At 41.6% G+C, this 24,491-nt stretch overlaps 1 protein-coding gene across 1 annotated transcript in view; it reads left to right on the plus strand.

Annotated features, from left to right (window-relative positions):
* The first annotated feature begins 605 nt into the window (after positions 1 to 605).
* Positions 606 to 24,491, plus strand: part of ccdc88c (coiled-coil domain containing 88C) — a 53,845-nt gene continuing 29,959 nt past the window's right edge. The window contains 7 exon segments of the mRNA XM_069717430.1: positions 606 to 668; positions 4,309 to 4,421; positions 7,391 to 7,499; positions 17,340 to 17,409; positions 18,274 to 18,332; positions 19,415 to 19,498; positions 24,029 to 24,172. Of these exon segments, the coding sequence (XP_069573531.1) occupies positions 609 to 668; positions 4,309 to 4,421; positions 7,391 to 7,499; positions 17,340 to 17,409; positions 18,274 to 18,332; positions 19,415 to 19,498; positions 24,029 to 24,172 (639 nt within the window). The 5' untranslated portion in view covers positions 606 to 608.

Genomic DNA, 24,491 nt, shown 5'->3' on the forward strand with positions numbered 1-24,491 from the left:
TAAGCTGTAGCCTACAACGGAAACGACACATTTAATACTACGTGTTTTCCTCTGTCGTGCATTTTTAATTTTTTAATTTTTAATTTTTTTTTTACCGTTTTCTACTTCATTTGTTTTTTTTTAAACTTTTCCTATTTTACGGCGGTTTTTACCGCTTTTACGGTTCCCTGCCGTGTATCCTTGGCAACACGATCAACTGTCCTGGCGAAGTTTGGATCAAGTGTCTCTCCCTCCGGACGGAGGGTCGGCGGGACATTCACAACCGTAACGGACTCCGGGGAGCACCGGGAGCGCTTCGTGAACGGTCCTGGAGCTCGTTTGTAATTTATTTAGGTTGTAAAAGAGTTTACGAAAACAGGAGGCAGCGCGAGACAATAGTGGTGCGCGAGAGAGACTCGTGGAGGAGGTGGAGGAGGAGGTGGTGGAGGAGGAGGAGATCGATGCCTCGCGGGGGCTTTTGTTCTGTTCCGTGTGGAGGAGACCTACCGCGAGCCCGCTGCGGGCGGACGTCGACTGATTCGCCGGTGACTCGATGCTCGGTTGGTGATTGATAAGCGGAGTCGGAGGAGGAGAAGAAGGAGAAGGAGAAGGAGAAGGGGGGACCGACCATGGACGTGACTCTGTCCGAGCTACTGGCCACTTTCATGGAGTCACCGCTGGTGGTTTGGGTGAGTGGGAGCTGCACGCGCACACAAGTTGCAAAGAGGGGGGGGGGGGAGGAAGGAGGTTGTGGAGGAGGAGGAGGAGGGTGGTGGTGGTGATGGTGGTGATGCCCACGAGTCGCAGACCTCCGTTTTTACTTTCTCTCATGTCAGGTGCTTTAATTAATATATATATATATACAAGTAGTAATATATATATATATATATATATATATATATATATATATATATATATAATATATATATAAAGTTAATTATATATATATATATAAATATAAATATAATTAACTGTTAACTGGTTTGTATTCATGGACAGATCCCCTCCCTCCCTCCCTCCCTCCTCCCCCTCACTGACAGGTTTTTCCCTGTAAAAAAAAAAATTAAATAAATAAAAAATAAGTAATTGACCCATTGAGATATTTTGGTTGATGGACCTGGGACTTTCCGACTTCTCATATTTGATAACAGAAAAACACTTTGGCTTACAGCTGATTTTACCTCATTGGGAGTTTTTGTCTCTTCTACCTCTCATGTACACAAACCTCCCCCCACACCCCCCCACCCCAGAATACAGCTCTTTGTTTTCATCTAGAAAAAGCTTCAAGCAGAAATAATAATAATAATAATTTAAAAACAATAGATCCATCTGACAGCAATAATCGTGCATTTATTTAATTGTGCTTTTCTGTGGAGTTAAAGCTGCTTTATAACATTGCAAGAAAGCTGAAAACAGCTCATGTGTGATGACGTGTGTTGATACCTCAGTCGAACGTGTTAGGTGTACCAGTACCTGTACGGTATTTAGTTTTTGCTTGGGACCCATTTTAACCTTCCTCCCGTCCAATGTGGGCTCCCAGTGCCACCTACCACCACCAGCAAAGCAGTCAATAGATTATTAACCCCACAGTGCTTCCTGCTTCCCCATGACCTCATATCCTGTTGACCTGCCCAGTCAACCAAACATCCCCCCCCCTCCTCCTGTCTTTGTTGACAGAGGAACATATACAATACGTCTACACAAAGCGGTAACTTTCACCTGAGCAATTTACTCTCCCTTTTTTTTTTTTTTTTAAAATCCTCTGTATTTCTTAGTTTTGCACATCCACGGGTTTAAGGAAAAGGGATTTTTTTTTATTTTTTTTTTTTTTGTGACCAGAAGTTTACAGGCCAGATTTTGTGAACAAAACAAGCTTTTTGGAAATATTCGAGTGTGGAAAATGAAAGTACAGCGCATGCCTTTTTGCAAGGCCCTTAATTCCTAACTGCACCAGTGGAGCTGCTCAGTGGCCAAAAGATCAGACTGTGGGTAGTACTGGGCAGCTTCCAGCTGTGTCACTAAGCCTGAGCAGGGCGTTCTCTGAGGGCAGAAACCCCCTCTGAGTAAGTAAAGGTTGAAAAAAAGACATTAAACATGTTGTATATGTCATTTTAACTCCAGTATATCTGGTTATGTTATTTGGATCTGGCTCCAAGCAGCAGACATTGCAGTGGAGTTTTGAAGCTATCCTGAAGTGTAAATAACACATTTTTTTTTGGGGGGGGGGGGGGGGGTTTCATCAAACATTGTGTTATTCAATATAATTCTTTTTTTTTTTTTTTTTTTATTACAGCAATTACAATATAAAGCCTTGTGGATTTCAGCGCTATACTTCAATGCGGTCGAATTCTTCACAAACTGAACGAGATCGTCGATTTTTTTTTAAAGAAAGCTCTATAAGAAACACGTTCACATCCATTTGCTTCGATGAAATGTCTAAAATACTTTAAAAAAAAATACACTTATTACAACTTCTCAGAGCTCCTCGAGTATTTTAGATGTCCTGCTTTGTCTGACCGAAAGTCCAGAACTACTAAGATTTTTTTTGAGTTTACTAAATAACAGAAGAAAGCAGCAAATCCTTCGAACCAGAAAATGTTTTGGCACATTTTCACAGTTTTTTTTTTTTTTTTTTTTTTGCTGGTTCCCAGAAGTTTCCATTCGTTCCTTTCAATGAGGACTTCAGGATCGAGCTAACGCAAAACTGATGGCAAAACCCCTTCTGACATGTTTACTGGCGCCGACCTGACTTTTCCCTCCCGAGACGGAGGAACAGAGTTCGGTTTTGTATCTCGGTTTGTGTCGCAGCACTGGTAGCAAGGAGGAGGAATAATGAGTTTGTATTATTTTTAAAGGAATTAATAAGCTTTACAGCTGCCGGCTGCTAACAAGACGGGCGCGTACCGAGTGTTGGGTTCGACCTAAACGTCGGCGAGATGAGAGTCGTCCCTTCACAGGAGCTGCGTGTTGGGATGCGAACCCGGCGCTCTGCGGTCCGTCACGAAACCACGCAGTTATTTTAGGTTTAACATAAAGTATACAAGCAGGCGGATATTAAACCAGAACCAGAACCCACCCACCCATCCATCCATTTTCTTCCGCGTATCTGGGATCGGGTCGCGGTGGCAACAGGACAAGCAAGTTGGCCCAGACTTCCCTCTCCGCTGCACCATTTTCCAGCTTGTCCTGGGGGATCCCGAAGGCGTCCCCAGGCCAGATGGGATATATATAATCCCTCCAGCGTGTTCTGAGTCTTCCCCGGGGCCTCCTGTCGGTTGGGCGTGCCCGGAAAAAACAACAACAACAACAACAACAAAAAACACCTTCAAGTGGGAGACGCCGAGGAAGCATCCTGATCGGATGCCCGAACCCCCTCGGCTTGACTCCTTTTCGACGCGAAGGAGTGGCGGTTCACCTCCTGATTGTCGGAGCTCCTTTCCCCCGTCTCTGAGGCTGAGCCCGGCCACCCCACGGAGGAAACTCATTTCAGCCGCTCGCAGCCGCGACCTGGTTCTTTGGGTCTCGACCCGCGTGGATATTATTCATCGTCCGTCGTCTGTCGCAGCGTTTTCTTTTCCCTCACAGACCTCGTGTTAGGGAACAGTCGCCTACTTGACATTTGAACTGGTCCGTCCACTCATTTGGACAAATACTCACGTGTTGCTTGGGATGGACTTAACCTTGTCTCCCCTTTAGTTAACCAAAAGAAAACCTCCTTTTTCAAAATCGGGCCTTTTACTTCGTAGAAAGCATCGTGAGAGGGGGACAACATCAGTCATTGCATCTGCAATGCCTGCAAGCTCGAGGTTACGTTTCCACTTCACGCTCTTGCTCATGTTTAATAATCGCGATTACGTCCTGTTGGAAACCAAAGGTTACAGTAGGTTGTCATCGTGACTCGCGTGCTGTGCTTCTAAATTATTTTTCCCAACTTATTAAATCTATTTTTAGGTGCATATGCGATTAAAAAAAAAAAAAATAATAGTCACGTCGTAGAGCCCGAACATGTTTGTATGACGCACGTATCCGCCATTCAACGAGAGAGAATGAGTGATGTCATTTACTCGATGGGTTCGTACCTACAGTGTCTCCCTTTTGGCGTCAGGGTGAGTTGGTTTAATGTCTCTATAGCAGTTCCGCAGTGACCTTTGACCCTTTGAGTCTTGAAAACAAGAATAGTAGACAAATGACCGCCGCCTAACTACGAGCGTTTAGAAATTTGACGTGCAAAAAGTTCAGTAGGACTTCATATTTAGTTGAAAGAATAAATCATTGATTGGATATTTCAGTGTGTGAGATCGTGTCTTGTTTCAACACGTCTGTCTCCAGGTGCGGACACTGGGCCCGTTGGGTTCCTGTGACGACGTGGGCTCAGAGGAACGGGTCAACATGTTCATGGAGCTGGTGGATGGCGTCTTCCTGCACAAGATCATGACACATATGTAAGTCGCAGCAAACGGAGTGAGAGCCTTCATGTTTCATGTCAGTGAAAAACACATTAGTGTGGATTTTTTTTTTTGTGTGTGTGTGTGTGTGTGTCTGTCTTGACTGGGTATATAAGCGGTGCGTGAGTTAATCCGGTGTTTCCTGCATGCGTCTCTGTAAGTTCCTGCGCGACCACATCCTGACTCGCTGGTTTCGGGTTGTAAATGTTAACAGCCAGATGTGCCGCTCAGCACTTGCAGCAAGACACGGGTGTTTTAGAAGACCCGGGTTTTTTTTTATCATCGACAGACGCTTTAGAGCGAAGCTGAAGTCGGTCTGTTCTGAAATTCAGGAAGCAGGAATCAGGTTTGAATGGGCAGGGAGGGCTGTGGTGAGACAAGACTTACTAGATTCCCTTTCAGCATGTTGAGAGTCTGCATCTCTACATACACGAAGCATAGGTTTAATACGTGAGGCTTCAGGAGAATCCACAGAATAGAAAGCATCAGTCACAATTTTTAAGCTCATGTTTAAAACACTGACACCTGCACTGTAAGTATGAAGGGATTATATTTGGTTTCGTTTAAATCTGACCATTTCATTTTTATGCCTTCCGATATGCCCCCACAGCTTTGGTATTCAACGTGGGATTTTGAATCTTCTTCCATCCAGATGGTCCTCTGTCCCCAATCACCACATGTTCATATGTGATTATTGCTGTTAGTTATTGTCTTCAGAAACAATTAATACCACGCTATTGTTCTCCACACACTGAATAGTAGGCTTGGCTGACTGGCAGGGGCCAAGAGGGGTGTGTGTGTGTGTGTGTGTGTGTGTGTGTGTGTGTGTGTGGGGAGGGGAGGGGGGTGAGTAGGACTTGGTAGGGGTTCATGGGAAAGTGGGTTACAGGGGGGGGGGGGGGTCAGGAGAGACCGTTGCTAAACCAGCCAGTCAGTCAGAGAACCAGTCAACTGTAAAATCTGTCAACATATTATCCTTTTTGACTTTAAAAAAATAAAAAATAAAAAAATACTGAGCTGTGGCAGAAATCTGTAATATTTTTGGTGGTTGAAATTAAGTACCCTGTCAAGTACAGTTGCTGAAAGAATCTGCAATGCCATTAAAATACAATTAAAAAAAAAATAAAAAGGAGTTTTGAATGAAGCTGCAGTGTCAATTTATTAATGCAGACTGAAGTTGGAAGTATCAGTTAAAGTGAACCTGCGGAAATATGTGAAAATCGTGTAAGTAATAAAGTTGAATTATTAGTTGGAAGTGATAAGAAATGAGTTCCACTTGACATTTGAAGTTTGGGCTGCAGTGCCCACTGCTAAAACACAGTACGTTGTGTACTAAAAGTTGAAAGTAGAGGCGATCTGTCCAAGGTGCCTTCACCTGAAGTCAGCTGGGATACTCTCCAGCAACGCAGTGACCTGGTTCAGGAAAAAGTGCATCGAGATAATGGATGCAAGGAAAAGTATAAAGTAAAAATCAGAAGAGCTTAAATTTTCTTTCACCCCTGAGTGTTTTCACTTAAGCAAGATGAAACCTCAGGTAAAGAATGAAATTAAATGAAAGCACGCGACAAACTGCTGAATTGAATTTCAAAAGCAGTTCAAATGTCAGTCAGTTAGTTGAAGCATGTTATTCTGTCAGACACCTTTCAGAACATTAGTGCTCTTGTTTCAAAAGAATAAAAAAACAACAACAACAAGACAACTTTCGTGCTAAAAATATGCAGTTGTATACATTATTTGAAATAATTAAAACGCCTAAAGAGGGTTAAGTTGAACTGTTGGTAAAAAAAAATAAAATGACTAAAGAAGCTGATATTGTAGTTGCAGGAGCCATTTAAATGTAAAAAAAAAAAAAAAAAAAAAAGTTTTTGTGTGAAACAGATTTGCACGTTGTCTTTGTAGAGATCTCTGTCCTCAATTATAAACAAGAACAACATAAAAAAAAAGAAAAAAGAAGCCAAATCTTCTTCTTTGCCATCTTTCATAAATAGTGGTGAAGTGACAACAGCTGTGCTTTGTAATTGTTGCTACATGACTCCCAACTGTGGCTCCACGCATGGCTGCTCACTGTGCCGAGTTACACCTGCCTTTCTGTATTCACTGAGAAAGTTACTGGCAAACAGCCCCTTGACCGTCACTGGGCCGGCTTATGTCCTCATTTTGGAAAAGCCGACTATATTTAAAAAAAAAAACACAACAACAAAAAAACCCACCAGGCTGCTGTTTTTTTTTTCATTTAAAACTGTAGAGGGCATTTTGTAAAAACAGTCTGAACTGAAAAATTACTGAACAGACTTTAAATTCTCAGTGACACAGTGAGTCACAGTGAACTTAAACAGATACAGTGTTGGTTTAAAAAAAAAAAAAAAAGAAAGAAATGAATCGCAGTGAATCTGTTAAATTGTAATTTAAAGAGTAAGTGATTGAAAGCAGATGTCAGCCGGTCTGTAACCTGTTTTTCTAGACAGGAAATCTTTGCGTCTCTGATTGACTTGTTGGCTGATTCAAGTTTCTTGGTGGCCATCTTCATGAAACAAATAACTGTAGACCAAAGACCTTTCGGATTTTATTAAAGTTGGTTTCAAGAAGAAGCTTCAGTTTGATCTGTACTGAGCCAGCCTCAGCCGTGTCGAGCCCAGAAGCTCGGATGGTAATGACTCTCATCTCAAATGCAACAGTCCGCCGTCAAACTGACGTCAGGACAGTCACAGTAGGTCAGCCAGACAGTGGACGCAACCCCCTGTTCAACATGCAAATCAGTCTGGCGCAGGCTGACTTGTAGTTGGTGTGAACATAAATCCTTCTCTCGCACAATAGTCTCCCTGGACCTGGAACGTGTGTGTGTGTGTGTGTGTGTGCGTGCGTGCGCGTGTGTGTGTGTGTGTGTGCGTGTGTAACAGTGTTTGTCCTAATTAGCCCCACAAATGTCAATCTAAGCGCTCCCATGGTGTGTGTGTGTGTCTCCATAGTGACTCCAACCCCACCAATCAGAGACTGAGCAAGAATGTGAACAACGACGTGTCCCTTCGTCTTCACAACCTGACCGTCCTCACCAGGCACATCAAGACATACTACCAGGTATTTACGCACACGCACGCACGCACGCACACACACACACGCACACACAGTGTCAACACTCATTCATGAGTCAAGCTATACTATAGTACTCTGCGTGCCTTTATTGTAACCTCAGTTTATAGACTTTGCTTAAGAGGGAAATGTTTGTGCCTGTGTGTGTTTGTGTGCTTGTTTTGTTTCTCTTCTTAGGCATCCATCGTTGTCATGTGTTTTGTCTTCTGATGTGTCTGTTTTAGCTCAGGGGTTACAAACATGAGCAGACACCCCCCCCCCCCCACCCCCCCCCCCCCGCAGGCAAACTTTAAAGTCGTTTCTTTTAGTTTGCGTGCTCGATGGTCAATAATTTGCAGTGATGAATGCTGGCAGGAAATAACACGAGACTTCGTGCTAACAAATCTCATTCAAATGTTATGTTCAAGTTTTTTTTTTTCTTTTAAAATGTGGAAATGTGTTAGATGTCTTTGTCCCCAAAGTTGCAGTGCAATATAGTTCTTTTTTTTTTTTTTTTTTAAATGATGGGAAATCATCAGTTATAACTCTTAAGGTGATAGCATTTCAAAAAATAGCATTTGCATTTGGACAGGACATTGGACAGTAGTTAGGGCCCGAGCACCGAATGGTGTGAAAGCCCTATTGTAATGCAAATGTATTATTATTATTATTCTTTTAAAGTTGTTTTCTTTTTGGTGGCTTTAACAGACTCAAAAACTCATGAAAGTTTGTACTGTTGGTTTCTGTCCCAGCGGACAAAATTACGTATTTTGCGTGGTTCTGCAAGTGGGCGTGGCCAAATGGCTCGCTAGCGCCCCCTAAACATTTACCCGCATGCGCGTAATTCGGTGGACACGTGTATCACACCTCGATGTACAAAAAAGTTCCATAGCACCCTTAACCTCAACTCAACGGGAAGTCTGCCGTTTTCAATTTAGTTGCGATTCGCACGTGTTGCACTTCAACAAACTCCTCCTACAGATTTTGTCGGACCGACTTGAAATTGTCTCTGCGCACTCTTAACACCCTTTGGGATTAAAAGTTGTTCAGATCATTTGTTTTCGTCGAACGGTGTGCCCGTGGCGTGCTGGCCATTTTGACCCTCTTGTATATATATATATATATATATATATATATATATATATATATATATATATATATATACAATCCTTTCTGCATTATTACCTCGAGACCTGAGCAAAGTAAATCAGGGAAACCGTTTCTCACTTTAGAGAACAATAGAAAATAAATGACGACCACAGATGCAACATAAATCTCAAGACGGCCCAAATTTGCATCAGCGGTAAAGGGGCTTTTAACGACGTCATTCCCAGTGTCGCTGTGACCGGATTCGTCCTGAACAGCTTGTCTTGGCTGCATTGTAGTCATTTTCCTGTAGCCGGTAACCAGGTATCTGAACAGTGAGTTTAGTGTAAATCACTGTCCATCTGGTCACCACATTGCAGTCAAAGTACAGAGCTTCCTCTTTTGCGATTGTCAATGACCAGTCCGTGAGCCAGTGTTCGCTACCGGGCCATAAAAGGCCTCGTTCAGACTGCCAGGTCAAATCCGTTTTGTGTTTTTGAAAGTTTGGACAGCAAAAAAAAAACAAAAAAAAAAAACGCATGAAATGCGACTTTTGCAAATCGGATCCAAACCGTATCCGGAGGTGGTTTGAAGTGCGATTCCAATCGGATTTCTACAGAAGCCATGCTACCGCCAGCACAGCGTGAGCAGACGGTGTAAATTTGAATGCTGGGGAGGACAACAGTCCGTGAACAGACACGGAAAGTCGCGTCAACAGGGTAGCTACGCGTACGTCACTACCACAGTAACCCATACAGATAGGTCGGTATGCGGAAACACCAAATCCGTTCCGCTCACCGGACAGACTGTCCGCACTGTTAGTTGCGAACTGAGCCATCACTATTTCACCTGTGCTTTCCTTTTGGTGACAACTCGAAATGTCTTCTTCTGAAAAAGGTCTGTGCAACAGTTGTGCTATCATTTCTATTTTTTTTAAGGAAACTTTATTTTCAGTTGTTGTTGTGAAATTGTCAGAAACTTCATAATTGTAACTGGTTGTGGGTATTCGACAGCATTATATTAAAAAGTGTCTCTAATATTTTTGGTGCAAGGTGAGGAATTCTCTGTTGTTTCAGCCACAAGAAACGGAAAGGAAACAGAGGAAAAGGCACACCCTTTCTGATATTGTCACACTGGTGGACAACTATTTGTCCCCTTGCTGGACTCCACATCTACAAGGGCTGAGTACCCCAGCCTACAGAATAGTATCATTTTAAGATCTGCCAGTCAGATCATTGAGCTGGATTTAACATTTACCCGATGTTACCAGCAGTTGGAGTGATATTTCAGCCTACATGTTCAGCTCCATGTCCAATACTATGCAGACCACCAATATACTGTAGATGTGGAGATTTAAATAAAAATTTTTAAACAGAAAGTCGTTTGGAGTCATTAAAAACACAATATCATATTTTTTTTCCCAAATCCTTCGGCCCAATCAATACAATCATTATATGTTTCATTTGGATCATTTTTGGCTCATGGAGATCAGACACAATTAAGTTCATGCATGTGTACACTCTGTGAAGTGGGTCATTCTTGACAGTGTGGAGTTAATCTGTTCACGATGGTTAATCTCTTTGGCTTTAACACACAATCAATCGCACACGTGTACGTGTTTGTCAAATTATAACCTTAAATCATTGAGTTATGAGCTTTACAGTGTGTTTTAGTTGTGGCTCAGCTGCAAGGACAAAACACACGCACACACACACACACACACACACACACACACACACACACACGCACACACACACACACACACACACACACACACACACACACACACACACACACACACACACACACACACACACACACACACACACACACATCTCCAAGTGTTCAGAGGCGTTGGCTTTCCCCTAATTAGGTGACACACATGCTGGTTTGGTGAATCCTCTGTCTCCCCAGTGACCAACCTCTCTGTGTGTGTGTGTGAGAGAGAACAAGAAAGAGAAAGAGAGAGGTGTCACATCCTCTCCATTGTACAAAGCACGGTAACCTGATATCATGAGCTCTTAACACCGAGATATTTACTCTTTTCACGCTGTTGCCAGATTCTTCATCCAACTCCTCCGCTTAATTGCACGGACAAAGAATTGATTCATTTAATTCAATTCAATTCAGTTGTATTTATGAAGTGCCAAATCAAAACACTAGTTATTTCCGCTAACTTAACATGTTAAAGTCCTTATAACGGAACTTTCCAACATTATTCAAAGGAACCCAATAATTCTCACATGAATAACAGCTGGGAGGAAAAACACCCCTTTAACCTGAAGAAATCTCTTGACAGAACCAGGCTCAGAGGTGGGCGACAAGCTGCCTCGACCGGTTTGGTAGAAGGGGAGAGCAAAACGATAGAACAGCACAGTAATCCAAGACAATAAACTGTTGGTTGGGTCATTAATGACAGACCAGAGACAAGCTGCCTGGGATATCTGCAACAAAACAACAACAAAACCCCCACAGAAGTTCACAAGCAAGGGGAACGGCATCGAGAGACAACAAACAATAAAGAAAACTATAGGAGAGAGAATGCATGAAGTTAATGAGATGTAATGGTGCCATATGAATGCATAGAGAGAGAGAGGAGCGCAGTGTATCAACCGAAGCAGGGAGCTGTTTCCACAGGGGAGGGGCTGAAAGATTAAGTCTCTCCCTCCCATTCTGCTTTTGGAAACTTTATGAACCAAAAGCAGGCCGGAATTCTGAGGACGAAGCTCTCACGATGCGGTACTATAACCTCCTTCGGATGAAGTGGAGCTCGTCCACGAAGCGCTTTGTCAATCAGCAGGAGAATCTTAAATTCTATTCTTCATCGAAAGCCAACCAAGAGATGCTAATATGATCTGCTTTGCTAAATCCTGTCAGTCGTCTGGCTGCGGAATTTTTTTTTTTTATCAACTGCAGGCTTTTTAATGATTAATTTGGACCTCCTGACAACTACGAATTACAGTGATCTAGCCTGTGAGTAACACATGCCTGGATTAGGTTTTCTGAGGTCGCACTGATGCAGGATGTTCCTGATTTTAATATTTAGATGAAAGAAAGCAGTCCTGGAGACTTGCTTTATGTGTTGAGTTAAGAGCCAAATCCACATCAAAGATCACTCCAAGGTTCCTCACAGTGGTGCTGGAGGCCCGTGGCAGAGTGACTAAGTGAGTGGAGAAAGACTTTTTAAGGTGTTTCCAGGGCCAAATACAATAACTTCAATTTTGTCTGCGTTAAGAAGAAAACAATTGTAGTTTATCCAGGCCTTTCTCTTTTAGACATTCTCTTGAGTTTTACTAACTGATTAGTCTTTTCTGTCTTAATAGAAACACATAGCTGGGTGTCATCTGCATAGCTATAGAGGTTTATGCCGTGTTTTCTTATGGTATCGCCTAAGGGAAGCGTGTATGCTGTGCAAAGTGCGGCACCGAACCTTGTGGCACTCATAACTAATTCTTTTGCCCGCAAGAGTCATTGCTGGCATGGACAAATTTAAATCTATATCTAATATACATACAATTTGAACCGGTCTAATTAATTATGTAATTGAGTATTTTTGGCAAATCTTTTGGTCTAATTTCAAAATTGAACGCTGGGAACTAACGACAGGTTTTTGTCTCCCTTTTGGACCATTTAGAGACTCATTATTAATAATTTATAATTTATCAATGGTTGAAATAACTGTTATTTGCCACTTCACGCTTCAATGTCACTGATGAATGTCGTGTCATCCGTCGGTTGATTTGTGGGTTCTGCTTTGTAGCGATTGCATCATAACTGCAGTGGCAGAATCTAATTGAAAGCCTGAGATTTTGGTTGATCCCAGTTGCTCCTTCGACAAAAATGACAGAAATTGACAGAATTTGGAAGTTACTCCATCTCGAAACGCACGCAGGTGTTTATGACAGAGGATTAGGAATAAAAAGGCATTCCAATTTTTATGTGAGCTCTGATGTGGATGACCTTTGTAACTCCACACTGTGCACAAATTCGTTTGCTTATCTTGCTATATATAATGCAAGGGATCTTTCACTGTATTTATGGATGGATGTATATATGTATGCAAAACCTTGTTTCCATAAAAGTTGGGAGGCTGTGTAAAACGTCAGTAAAGACAGAATGCATCCTCTTCTTTTATAAACTCTGAAAACGCCTGATGTCAGCTTCTCAAACATTCAAGGTCCCCTTTGTTGCATTTTTTTTTTTTTTTCATGATGCAGCATTGAGCACATTCAGCAAAATGCTTTCGCATTTCAACTGCAGCTGGAAATAAGACATATTAAAATGGCCATAAGCCATTTCAAAGTATTTTCTATTTTTAAAAGTTGTGTTGATATGATTTTCATTTACTTGTTTTAGACCACTGGGTCCCAATTCCCAGAAGTGGTTAGATTTGACTGAACTCTTCATTTATCTCTTCTTATTTAGCGTATCATATCACATTAAAAACCTGCCACTTTCTCTTTTATCCATCTCAATTAGTGCTTTTTGGATTTAGAGCCTGTCTGATGTCAGCCTGTAATACCCATTGAGGTATTTTACGTGTTATTTGGCAATTTAGAAATAGTTAGGAACAATACAGGGTTTCAGAGGAAAGACGCAGATAATGAATTTGGGTTTTAAAATGGTCAAAGTGGTTAGAAAGTTGTGTAACACGGAGCCTGGTGGCTCGGTAAAAGTCAGATCCCCTCTTAGCTGCCACCATTTTATTGATCTGGGATTAGAAATGTGAGCCCACGGTGTTAGTGGGCCACGGATTTAGGCTTGCTGAGTATGTGTGTGTCTAAACGGGTCAGTGTAGCAGGCTATATTGATCCCTTGTCAGTTTTAAGTGTTAGATCCTGCTGGTGATGTTGCTGGAGGAGAATATCTATCGATCAGAGCCCCCACTCACTCACACAGCTGAAGTCAGAGACAACAGTTTGATTCCACACTGAGGTTCACGTTATTCACTCTGTGTCCAATTTGTAAATGATTGTGCAGTGCTGTTCCAAACAGCCTGTTTGACATATAAGTGCTTGACTCGTGGGTATAGCGGTGCGGCTTTGTAGAGAACAGCTCGATGCGGATGCGGGTTAGGACGCAAAGACGAGGAGGTTAAGAGGCCATGTTCCCCATGTTTGTTTACAACTGCGTTACTGACTTTTCATGTCACGGGGGCGTCTTTTTGTTTGCGAACGCCTGCTAGTGTCAGAGGCGTGGCAAAAGAGAAAGAAGAGTGAAAGCTGCTGTTCGGGTTTCATCGGGGTCGGACGAACAAACGTGGAACCGGCTGTTGAAACCCATCCCTACCCTCAGCACAGGAGAGGTGCTGTGGCAATCCACTCATTTGTTGCATATAAAATGGGTATCGTTTGCGAGTCTGAAAAGTGAGGGCGGTACGAGGGTACATTTAAAGTGAAATGCTACTGAGCTGGCTCCAAAAACTCACAAACCTTCATTCAAAAAGAATCATTTCATCCTTTGCCGATTTTGTAAGTTTGCCCACTGACAAAGAAATGAACGGTCTATAATCGTAATGGTAGGTTTATTTTAAGAGAAAGAATATAAAAAAAATTTAAAAAAAAAAAAATCCAGAAAATCACATCATATAAAAGTTATAAATTGATTTGCATTTGATTGCGTGAAATAAATATTTGATCCCCCGAGCAAAACATGACTCAGGACTTGGAGCAACCGTTGTCGGCGAGCACAGAGGTCAGACGTTTCTTGCAGATGGTCACCAGGTTTGCGCACATCTCGGGAGGGATTTTGGTCCACTCCTCTTTGCAGATCCTCTCCAAATCCTTAAGGTTTCGAGGCCGTTGCTTGGCAACTTGAGGCTTCGGCTCCCTCCACAGGTTTTCTATGGGATTAAGGTCCGGAGACTGGCTAGGCCACTCCGTGACCTTGATGTGGTTCTTCTTGAGCCACTCCTTTGTTGCCCTGGACGTATGTTTTTAACAACAGGCGTCTTCCCTTTGTGTGGAGGTTAAAAAAAAATCATACTGTTCGACCACCTTACTTTGCACTACCGCTTGCTGTTATTTTATTTATTTTAGTTATATACACGAGTACATATTTTATACTTTACTACCTCTGTTTTTTTAATTCTGCAATTTATCGCTTTTTAAAAAAAAAATTTTACTCTGTATCTTTTAACCTGTGCTGTTATAGCGAGGCAATTTTCCCTTGCGGGATAAATAAAGTACATCTTTATATACACCTGTCTACACGTCTGGTGTAATGATTCAGTTGCAGCGCGTGCACAGTCCACAGTCGTGTCCGAAAAGCACATCTTGATGCTTCGAGTTTATTTTTCTCCATTTTACACGTGGAGCTGCAGTTACAGTTCATTGGACTCCAAACGCTTCGTTCTGCACTCAACGCTGTACCTGAGTGCCTCCTGCGTGTCGACACACAGACGGAACACTCACTGCTGCTGCTCTGCTCACCGTGCTGCTTGCATCATGCCCGCTGTGCAGACAGACTGTTAAAATCGTAATGGCAGGAGAAACCCGAGGCCCGAGTCCGAAAGATTAGAGCCGAGTCTGACGAGCTTAGTCTGAGACCTGCTGAAATGACCAAAGTGAATAAGTCCTCGTGACTCTGTAGGTGGCAACATGGAAATCCTTCCGGTGTCACCTGGTATCGCCGGTGTAATATTTGGATCAAAATGGTTGTAATTGTGTCTTAAGAAAAATTCAAAACTTATTGGCAAAACTTTCATACTGACGGTGAGTTTCAGGTGAAGCCTCACTTTACCTTCAAGACATCTGGTAGCCAGCTCACATGTTTTATTCACACTGTACTCTGTACTCTGTGTGTGTGTGTGTGTGTGTGTGTGTGTGTGTGTGTGTGTGTGTGTGTGTGTGTGTGTGTGTGTGTGTGTGTGTGTGTGTGTAAGAGACAAAGAGAGATAGAAATTGGTCGGCTATCGTGTTGCCTCCTGGTGTATGGACCAGTGTAACAGTATCTGCAGGTATTGCACTACCACTGCACTCGCTACGGCAAAGCTGTCCTTGCAGCTCAGTTGTAACTGCGGTAAGCTGATAGTGCATTTATTTGCCTGGTTAGCAGATGACGCTCTGGACTGGAGGTCTACATCTCATTAAGTCGTTACAGCGGCCGAATATATACATTAGCACTGGTCTTCTCACGGCTTTTAAGGGGGTTTTACGGCCCGTTTTATTATGTATCCAGCACCGCCATGTGAATTCTGACATCTTGCCCCCTTGTGCAGAAGTGTATGTCAGACTGCGTGTGTGTGTGTGCGTGTGTGTGTGTGTGTGTGTGTGTGTGTGTGTGTGTGAGTGTGAGTGTATTTTTTTGTGTATTAGTGCAGCCAGCCCTTCCCTGCTGACAGTCACTTCCCGTCTCCCAAAACACCCAGATCTAACACAAACACGCACACAAAGACTACCACTCCGATTAATCCGTTTCCCCCCTCCGCAGCCAGAGGTCAGATCAGCCGGTGTCCCTCCCATGTTAACTTTCTCCAAACATGTCTTTCTAATGCGACCTTATTTCCCTGTTAGGTTTCCACAATCGCAAAACAACTTGCTTTGGCAGACAAAAGTACATGTTTTGATAAAGACACTGTTCCTCTCCTTTACCATGCACTGGTTTCTAAGAATTTTATTCATTAGAGATGTCAGAAAAATATTTAACTTTTTTTTTTAATTGGTCTGGGGCCCCATCTCAAAATCAAGTGTGTTTGGTCGCCAGGATAGGATATTCTGGAATGGAAAGCATTCCCTCCTAGTGAACTGTTTCTTTCCTGACACACTCACAATTTGTCCACAGCAGGATGTTTCCTGTTGGCTGCTTGCCCACACACACACACACACACACACACACACACACACACACACACACACACACACACACACACACACACACACACACACACACACACACACACACACACACACACACACACACACACACACACACACACACACACACACACACGTACATGTCTGGGTCAGTCGCTAGCTGGACTTTGATTCATTTATACAATAGGTGTTTGGATCAAGGGTGCGCAGCCTCCTGTAAAAACAAGAGCAGCACCAGGCAGACACTGTCAGCTTTGCTTCCACACCCAGATCAGTAATGCCACTGTGCTGTAAGAGGAAATGTGCTCTGAGTGAAAAACTGCTTGTTCAAATATGGAATGTTACTTAGATTTCTCTTCCCCTGCTTCCCATGTGCTGATCTACACGGTTTCTGATTTCATGCTGTGTTTTTTTTTTTTACAGGACTATACTTTATTCTTTATTTCAGAGTTCATCAAATGCAAGGCACATCTCCATCTGTGTGCTACACAATGTGAATTCTGATGATCTACATTTTCCTGCCATCAAGTTGTCAGCTCAGTAGATGCCTCGACATTAATTCTATTTTCATCTCATTTTAGCTTAAAACTAAAATAGTATATAGGTCTATAAATTGCTCGAATGTCAACGCATAAATTGCTACTGAATTTCTTTTATTCTCAAATGTCAATCAGTGTCGGTGTCAACCCAGCATTTGTCAGACTCCTGTACTTTATGTGCTGCTGCTTCATACAGACTTTGAGAGAAGTAAACCGGATATTTAAATTCTGAGAAGGGCCCACATTATTGTTTTGTTGTCCCCAGCTGTTCTGCTCATGGACAGTTTCTTGTCTCCCTGCTGTGTTTGTCAGTTTCACTGTCTGATGCCCGGTTATCATTGTCATCACTACAAGATGGAGAATTTATTTTGTTTTCTCTTTGTCTGCCCCGCCAACCTCCCCCCATATAGGAGACCTTACAGCAGTTAATAGTCATGCCCCTTCCCAACATCCTCTGGATTGCAAAGGATCCGATATCAGGTAACACATTTCTACACAACAAACAACCTCTTGTTAATCAAATCCTATTTATTTAAACTACTGTCCTGTATATGCTTTAATAGAGATGAATAATAGACACAAACATGAACTGCAAAATGTCGTTTCCATTATTACCATCATACCATCCTGATGTTGTTCGCATTTCAAAGGTCCGCACTGAATTGTGGGGGACCAAAATGAATGTTTTAATATCTAGTTTTTTTTCTTGTACTTGAAATCTGCTGCTATTACCTGATTTCAAACATTACCTTATTGGAGAAGTTAAAGTTAAGTTGCTGCAAGACATGGAGGCAGTTTCTCTTATTTTAGAATCACTGATTGAGGATGATATTTTCAAAGTCCTGAAATTCAGATGCAGTTTTGTAGCAACCATAAATTTAAACAGCACGCTTCTCACCTACACGAGAAAACCAACCTCCGACAGAATAACACTAAAAAAATATTAATTAATTGATTACTTGGAAATAATCCATGATGATGAAGTATGCTTTGAGCGGGTTATTGCAGCAGATGAATCTAAAAGTGTCAATATTGTACACGAATATTGGAGTTCAGCATGGTGCTTTTAGTGTTAAATTGCTGTAGTCAGCAGTGAGTGGTTAGCTGTAACAGTGTATGCTGCAACACTCACCGTCAACCTCCAGATCTTTCCTCACAACATTGTGATCAACGACTTCCCATGTGACCTTTATTAACCTTTTCTCTTGTTGTGACTTTGTATTTTTTTTATATATATATTTTTATTTAGCCATATGAAGATTGCTGTAAACTCTTGTTTCTGAAAGGTGTTGAATAATAATGTGTCTGACATAACAGTATGTCTCTTGTGTTTTGTTCCACCAGCCAAAAGCATGGAAGAGTTGAAAAGTCTTTTGTTGCTGATACTTGGCTGTGCTGTACAGGTAACAGACCCACTCTCTCTCTCTCTCTCACACACACACACACACACACACACACACACACACACACACACACACACACACACACACACGCACGCACGCTCAAACACAGTAACTTACTGTACCACCCGGCCTCTCCCAGGAAACATGTGTCTCTTTGTCTTTTTTGCATGTCTGAGCATAGTTTGTTGATTGTGTCCTCTGAAGAGGTGCAGGGTGGGACTGGTTGTGGGTGGGACTATATAGAATTTCAAAATACATGGAGTCACAGAAGGAAAACACATCTTGAGGATGATGGAACTATGGAGGGAAATCACTGGCTGTTTGAACTGCACAGTTTAAATATTGGTCCAAGTTAATTCAGTTCAAACATTTTGGAGCGTGAGCCAGCAATTTCAGAAATCCATTCTTCGTAACCCTGAATGTAATGTAAGAATAAGCCAGATGAGGTGAGTTAAGAGTTAATTGTTTTACTTGTAATTAAAAAAAGAGGATCATGTAGGAGGTAAGGCCTCATTTGGCGTCCATGGCTTTGAACACCAACCGGTTTTTTTTTTTATCTGAATTTTCCCTTGTTTTCCTTTGTTTCTCCCTTCCTCACTCTCTCCTTCCAAATTTCCCTCCCTCCCTTTATTTCTAGCCTTCTTTTGTTTGTGTTCCTACCTGTACTGGTCCGACTGGTTCCAGGAACAGGGAAAGCCATCAGGGAGCGATAAATGGGAAGACAGAGGGAGAGAGGGGTGGATAAAGCCACAACACTTTGTTGTTGTTGTTGTTGTTGTTGTTGTTGATGACAAATAACACTTTTTCAAAGCTAGCAAACATTTGCTGAATCAACTAACATTCTACATGAAACTATGTTTCCCATTTCCCCCATGTTCTGTTGACCAATTTAATGACAACCAACAGGAACTTCCATAACTGGCAGTTTTTATTGTATTTACATTTTCAAGTTTGATTAAAATACGTTTTTAGTTTAATTCCTTATGTTTGCTCTCTCTCTCTTTCTCTCTGTGTCTCTGTCTCTCTGTGTGTGTGTGTGTGTGTGTGTGTGTGTGTGTGTGTGTGTGTGTGTGTGTGTTCAGTGTGAGCGTAAGGAGGAGATGATAGAGAAGATCAAGCTGCTCGACATCGAGACCCAAGCTGCCATTGTATCTCACATCCAGGAGGTTAGTGGAGCACAATGCCAGACTAGCCTTTAATAAAAATAAAAAAAAAAAATCTGTAATAAATGTAGTTTCAATATTTTTGCAGTGTTTTCCTCAAGTTTCCTAAAATCGTCACTGAAAAATGGTGCATCTCCTTGACTTGGCTTGAAATGTTCAGTTACTATCTAAACTGTGAAGACTCGTAGTAATATGACAAAATACTCTCCATAGCCACTTATTGGTTTTACAGAGGCTGAAAAATGTATTGTTATGATCAGTTTCTGAAAACCCTTGACCTCTTTGTTGTTGATGCTGGAGCCAGTCTTAATTAGGTGTTCACAGCTGATACGAGAGGCGATCAAAAGGTTCTGAGACTGTTCCTGTTATGCATTAACAGAGCAGTGCACGGTGTTGTGCATGAAGCCGGGGAAGCGATAACCTTAGTAAAGTATTCCAAGTTACGTCACTTGATAGACTGTTACACGTGCTTTAATGACCACTGGAGTCTTGGGAGGCTTCAGAAAGCCTACTGCAATAAAGTAATGAAGTGGGTGAGTCCAAATAAGGCTGCACGGTTCAGAACAAAATGAAAAATCGAATTGTTTTTTGCTTAGAATTTAAATGGTAGATTTGCAAATGCACACCTACCACCAGTCACAAAAATGTGTGAAATAGAGGCGTGGACGTTGATCGCTTGGAGCAGCTAGTCATGAAGGTTCTTGCTTTCCCTCTGTTCTGTGTGCATTACTGCTGTGCTTTCTTTGCGCACATCCAGAGCAGTATTGGAACTTTGTGATAGCCTCTTGAATCATTTATTTAAAAATGGTTTTGTTATCAGTCAGCTTGCTTGACATACAGGTTTGCATGATGCACTGCTAAAATTTTGGAAGTATCATGTTGGCTCCTCTGTGAGCTTCTGCAACCCCACCCATACACCTATATAGGTCTCTCCGCAGCCATTAAAAAATTTCCCCTCGGGGATTAATAAAGTATATACCTACCTACCTACCTACCATTGTACAGCGCAGGATTCTCATCCTCATTCTTTGTACTCAGTGCACCACAAACCTGCTAAACCTTTATGTCTAGCTTATTTTCACGAAGGAATGTATAGAGCTTTAAAAAACTGTTATGTTGATGATAACACATTTTAACTGTTAAAGAATTTAGCCATTAATCAAGAAATTAGTCAACAGCTTATATAATAATGAAAATAACATCTGGAATTGATATGCTCAAATTCAACATTTCCCTTTAGTGTAACTGAAGGTGGTTGGAGTTCAAATTAGATATTGATCTGTGTTGCAAGGTTTCCTGTACACGGTGCCACCTTACAACCCAGTTTCCAAAATAGTTGGCACACTGTGAAATGTAAATAAAAAAAAGAATGCGACGATTTGTAAATAATGTAAAACCCATATTTCTATGGAAATGGGAAAAAAAAGACAATGTTTCTTTTCTGAAAAATATATAATCATTTTGAATTTGATGGCAGCAACATGTTTCAAACTAGTTAGAACAGGTGCAACAAAAAAAAAAAAAACAAAAAAATCAAATTTGAATAACACCAAAAGAAACACCTGGTCGAACATCTCTCAACTAATTATGTTAACTGGCAAAAGGTCTGTAACATGATTGGATCTAAAAAGAGCATCCAAGAGAGGCAGAGTCTCTCATGGGGAGGGGTTCACCAGTGAAAGACTGCGTGGACAAAGAGAGCAACCATTAAATAATAATATTACTCAACATAAAATTGCAACGAATTTGGAGATTTCATTAACTGCGGTACATAATACAATAAAAGATTTTGAGAATCCAGAGAAATCTCTACACAAGGGAAAAGGCCAAAAACAAATATTCGATGGCCGTGATCTTTAGGCGCTCAGGTGGCACTGCAGTAAAAACAGACAAATCTGCAGTGAAAATCATTGCATGGGCTCAGAGACACTTGCAAACACCATCGCCGACAGTCCTGTGGTCTGACGAATCAAAATGTGAAATCATGAATGCTGTATTTTCTGGGCAAAAGAGGAGAGGGACCATCCAGCTTGTTATCTCCACACAGATCAAAAGCCAGCATTCTTGTTGGTATAGGGACGCATTAGTGCAGAGGGCATGGGTAGCTTGTCACATCTGGGAAGGCACCATCAATGGTGAACGATATGTACAGGTTCTGGAGCAGTACATGCTGTCACCCAGACGACGTACTTTTCAGGGAAGGCTTTGCTTTATTTCAGCAAGACGATGCCAAACCACATTTTGCATGTATTACAACAAGCATGACTCTGTAAATGAGTCCACCTAACTGGCCTGCCTGCAGTCCAGACCTGTCACCCACTAAAATAAACCATTTAGTGCACTGTGAAAAATATGACAAGAGAGACGTCGAACTGTTGAGCAGCTGAACTCTTATATCAGGAAAGAATGTTACAGTGTTTTTACAGAAGTGATACAACATAGTGGCGTAAACCCCCTGACATGCTCCAACTTTTTTGAAATGTGCTGCATCAAATTCAAAATGACCATAAATGTTTCATAAAACAAAATGTCTTAGTTTCAACCTTTGATTTGTCGTCTTTGGTCTATTTTCAATATTGTTAAACATGGGTTCACATGATTTGCAAATCATCATAACTAGTTTTATTTACATTTTACATAGCGTCCCAACTTTTTTTTTTTTTTTTTAAACAGGGTTGTGTTTTCTACCTCCTGTTAGCTTGTAGACCTAATATGTTGGTTGACATTGTTGGTATGTTGATGCTGAAGCAGTGCTGTGCAGATTTAAGCGTTATCCGCATACCAGTGCTCCATGCTTGGCGGAGTTAGAAGTTGTTACATGCTATAAATGACCCAGTAATTCCTTACACTCTGTGCATTGTTTTAATCTTTATGCAGCATGAAACATGTCCAGCATCAGCTGACACCAAACAACATGAACAGCTTACTCAACAGTAATCAATTTAAAAGCTCTGTCAATTTTGTTCTAAATGTGCTTATAATTACAGTTGTGTCCTATTTTCAGACGGCTTGTTTGTTTACGTTGACCAGCCATGTCAGGTCGGCTCTTTACTTCTCAGATAAACTATTATCTGCAGAGAGAACTGGATGACGAGGTCGAGCTAATGGTGTTACCATGCAAATTAACCTCTTCCTCCGAGTGACACTTAAAAGAGTCCGTCATCACCTGTTGCATCCACAGAACAATGATTGTCTACTGAACTAACTGAACTTAATTATTTGGAATTCATTGTCCAGATCCCATATTTGCCAAGTCTGTCGAACAATTCGAGCTAAATTGCAGCAGTAATTGAGTATACAAATGTAAGTAAGCTACCATTTTCAATCAAATTAAATTGGACAGCTGCAAAAGTAACTTTGGGTTGTAATATTTTGATCAAAGGAAAAGTTCTCTGCTGTCAAACATATTGGAAATGTAGTCTTTTATACATATATCTAAATTTTAAGTTACTTTTACATTACATTTCATTTAGCTGACGCTTTTATCCAAAGCAACTTACAACACACCGGGAGCAATTTTTTTTTTAGGGTTCAGTGTCTTGCTCAAGGACATTTAGGCATGTGGACAGGAGGAGCTGTGGATTGAACCACCAACCTTTTGATTAGTGTGCAACCCACTCTAACAACTGAGCTACATCCTCCCAATTGTACTTAAGCAGTACATTTAAATAAAATAATTCAAGTGGTTCACAAATGAGGGTGTATAAAAAAAAAGTTGAAAGTCTGTTCCTGTTGCATGTGAACAGTGCGCAACACCGTGACATTCAAGCTACAACGTTTAACCTTTGTAAGTAAGTAGTCCAAGTTTGGGAGCTTGATCATGATCAGCACCTGAGTTACAGACGTTTTTGTGACCACTGTCTGGTTGTCTGCAATTTCTCCACGCACCTGAAATTTAAGCAGGCTAAATGCATAGAGTAAATTTCCATGTGTAACTTGCCAGGATAGCTGGAAAATGGCTTAATCCAATATCGAGGTTTTGTGCAACAGCCCTCAGGTCGTTTGCACCAAAATGTCTTGTCTCAGATAAACTCGGTGTTGACAATCTGACCCTGGGGACGAACTCGTAGTGCACAAGCCCGTGAATGTCAAAGAAAACCCCACTTGGTTGTGCTCCTGACCTGATGTATTTATTTAGGTTTTGTACTGTAAAGTTCTGCCCTTCTTAAAATGTGAATGTCACTGAAAACACCTCTTCAGGCTCATTGCTTCCTTGCTCTAGGCTTTCTGGATGCCAATTTCACAAGTTTGCGATTTGATTTTGATTTGCAGTTACAAAAACCTGTTAAACAGGTGCTCACGTAGATGAAGCAAAGCTTGGAATACTTACTCATTAAGATCATAGCTTACCTCCTTTGTGCACATCGTGGTTCTTTGCACCACGTGCAACCAAAACCAACTCGGAACTATTTGATTACCCCCTTATATGGTCATCCTACTTTAGGCAAAGAGGAAGGGCCTCTACTACTATACACAACCTAACTTATGCAGTAATTTGCAATATTTCGTGTGTGTGTGCCTGTTTTGTTGCAGGTGACCCACAACCAGCTGAATGTTCTTGACCTGTCCTGGCTGGAGGAAGGAACTGAGCTCGCCCATGAAGAGCTGCAACCCCTGTCCCGTAACATGGCCTCGTCCCTACAGCAACTCATTGAACAGCGAGACAAAGCGAGCGAGGTACAGAGACACAAACACAGCAACCTCTGCCAGACTGATATTGGCACTTTCATGTCTTGCCACCGGGCACATAATATGTCCTTGCTCACGTTCTTTCTGCACATCAAACTCAAGAACAATGCAAAAAAATTCTAACTTACACAACAGACCCTCATATGAAGTAGATGATCTGATTCTATAAATTGTCTTTTTAATGAGGGAACACGGATTTTCCAGAAATTGCTGTAACTCATTCACACTTAAAGCTAATAAATTAAAATTAATGTCAGGTATGTAGCATGCATGCCATTTTAATAAAAAAAAAATATTAAAAAAAGCA

This window comes from Brachyistius frenatus, unplaced genomic scaffold (genome assembly GCF_029030835.1).
Source record: "Brachyistius frenatus isolate BFR_SWC_R1_liver_20210118 unplaced genomic scaffold, ASM2903083v1 Contig_175, whole genome shotgun sequence".
Taxonomy (NCBI): domain Eukaryota; kingdom Metazoa; phylum Chordata; class Actinopteri; family Embiotocidae; genus Brachyistius; species Brachyistius frenatus.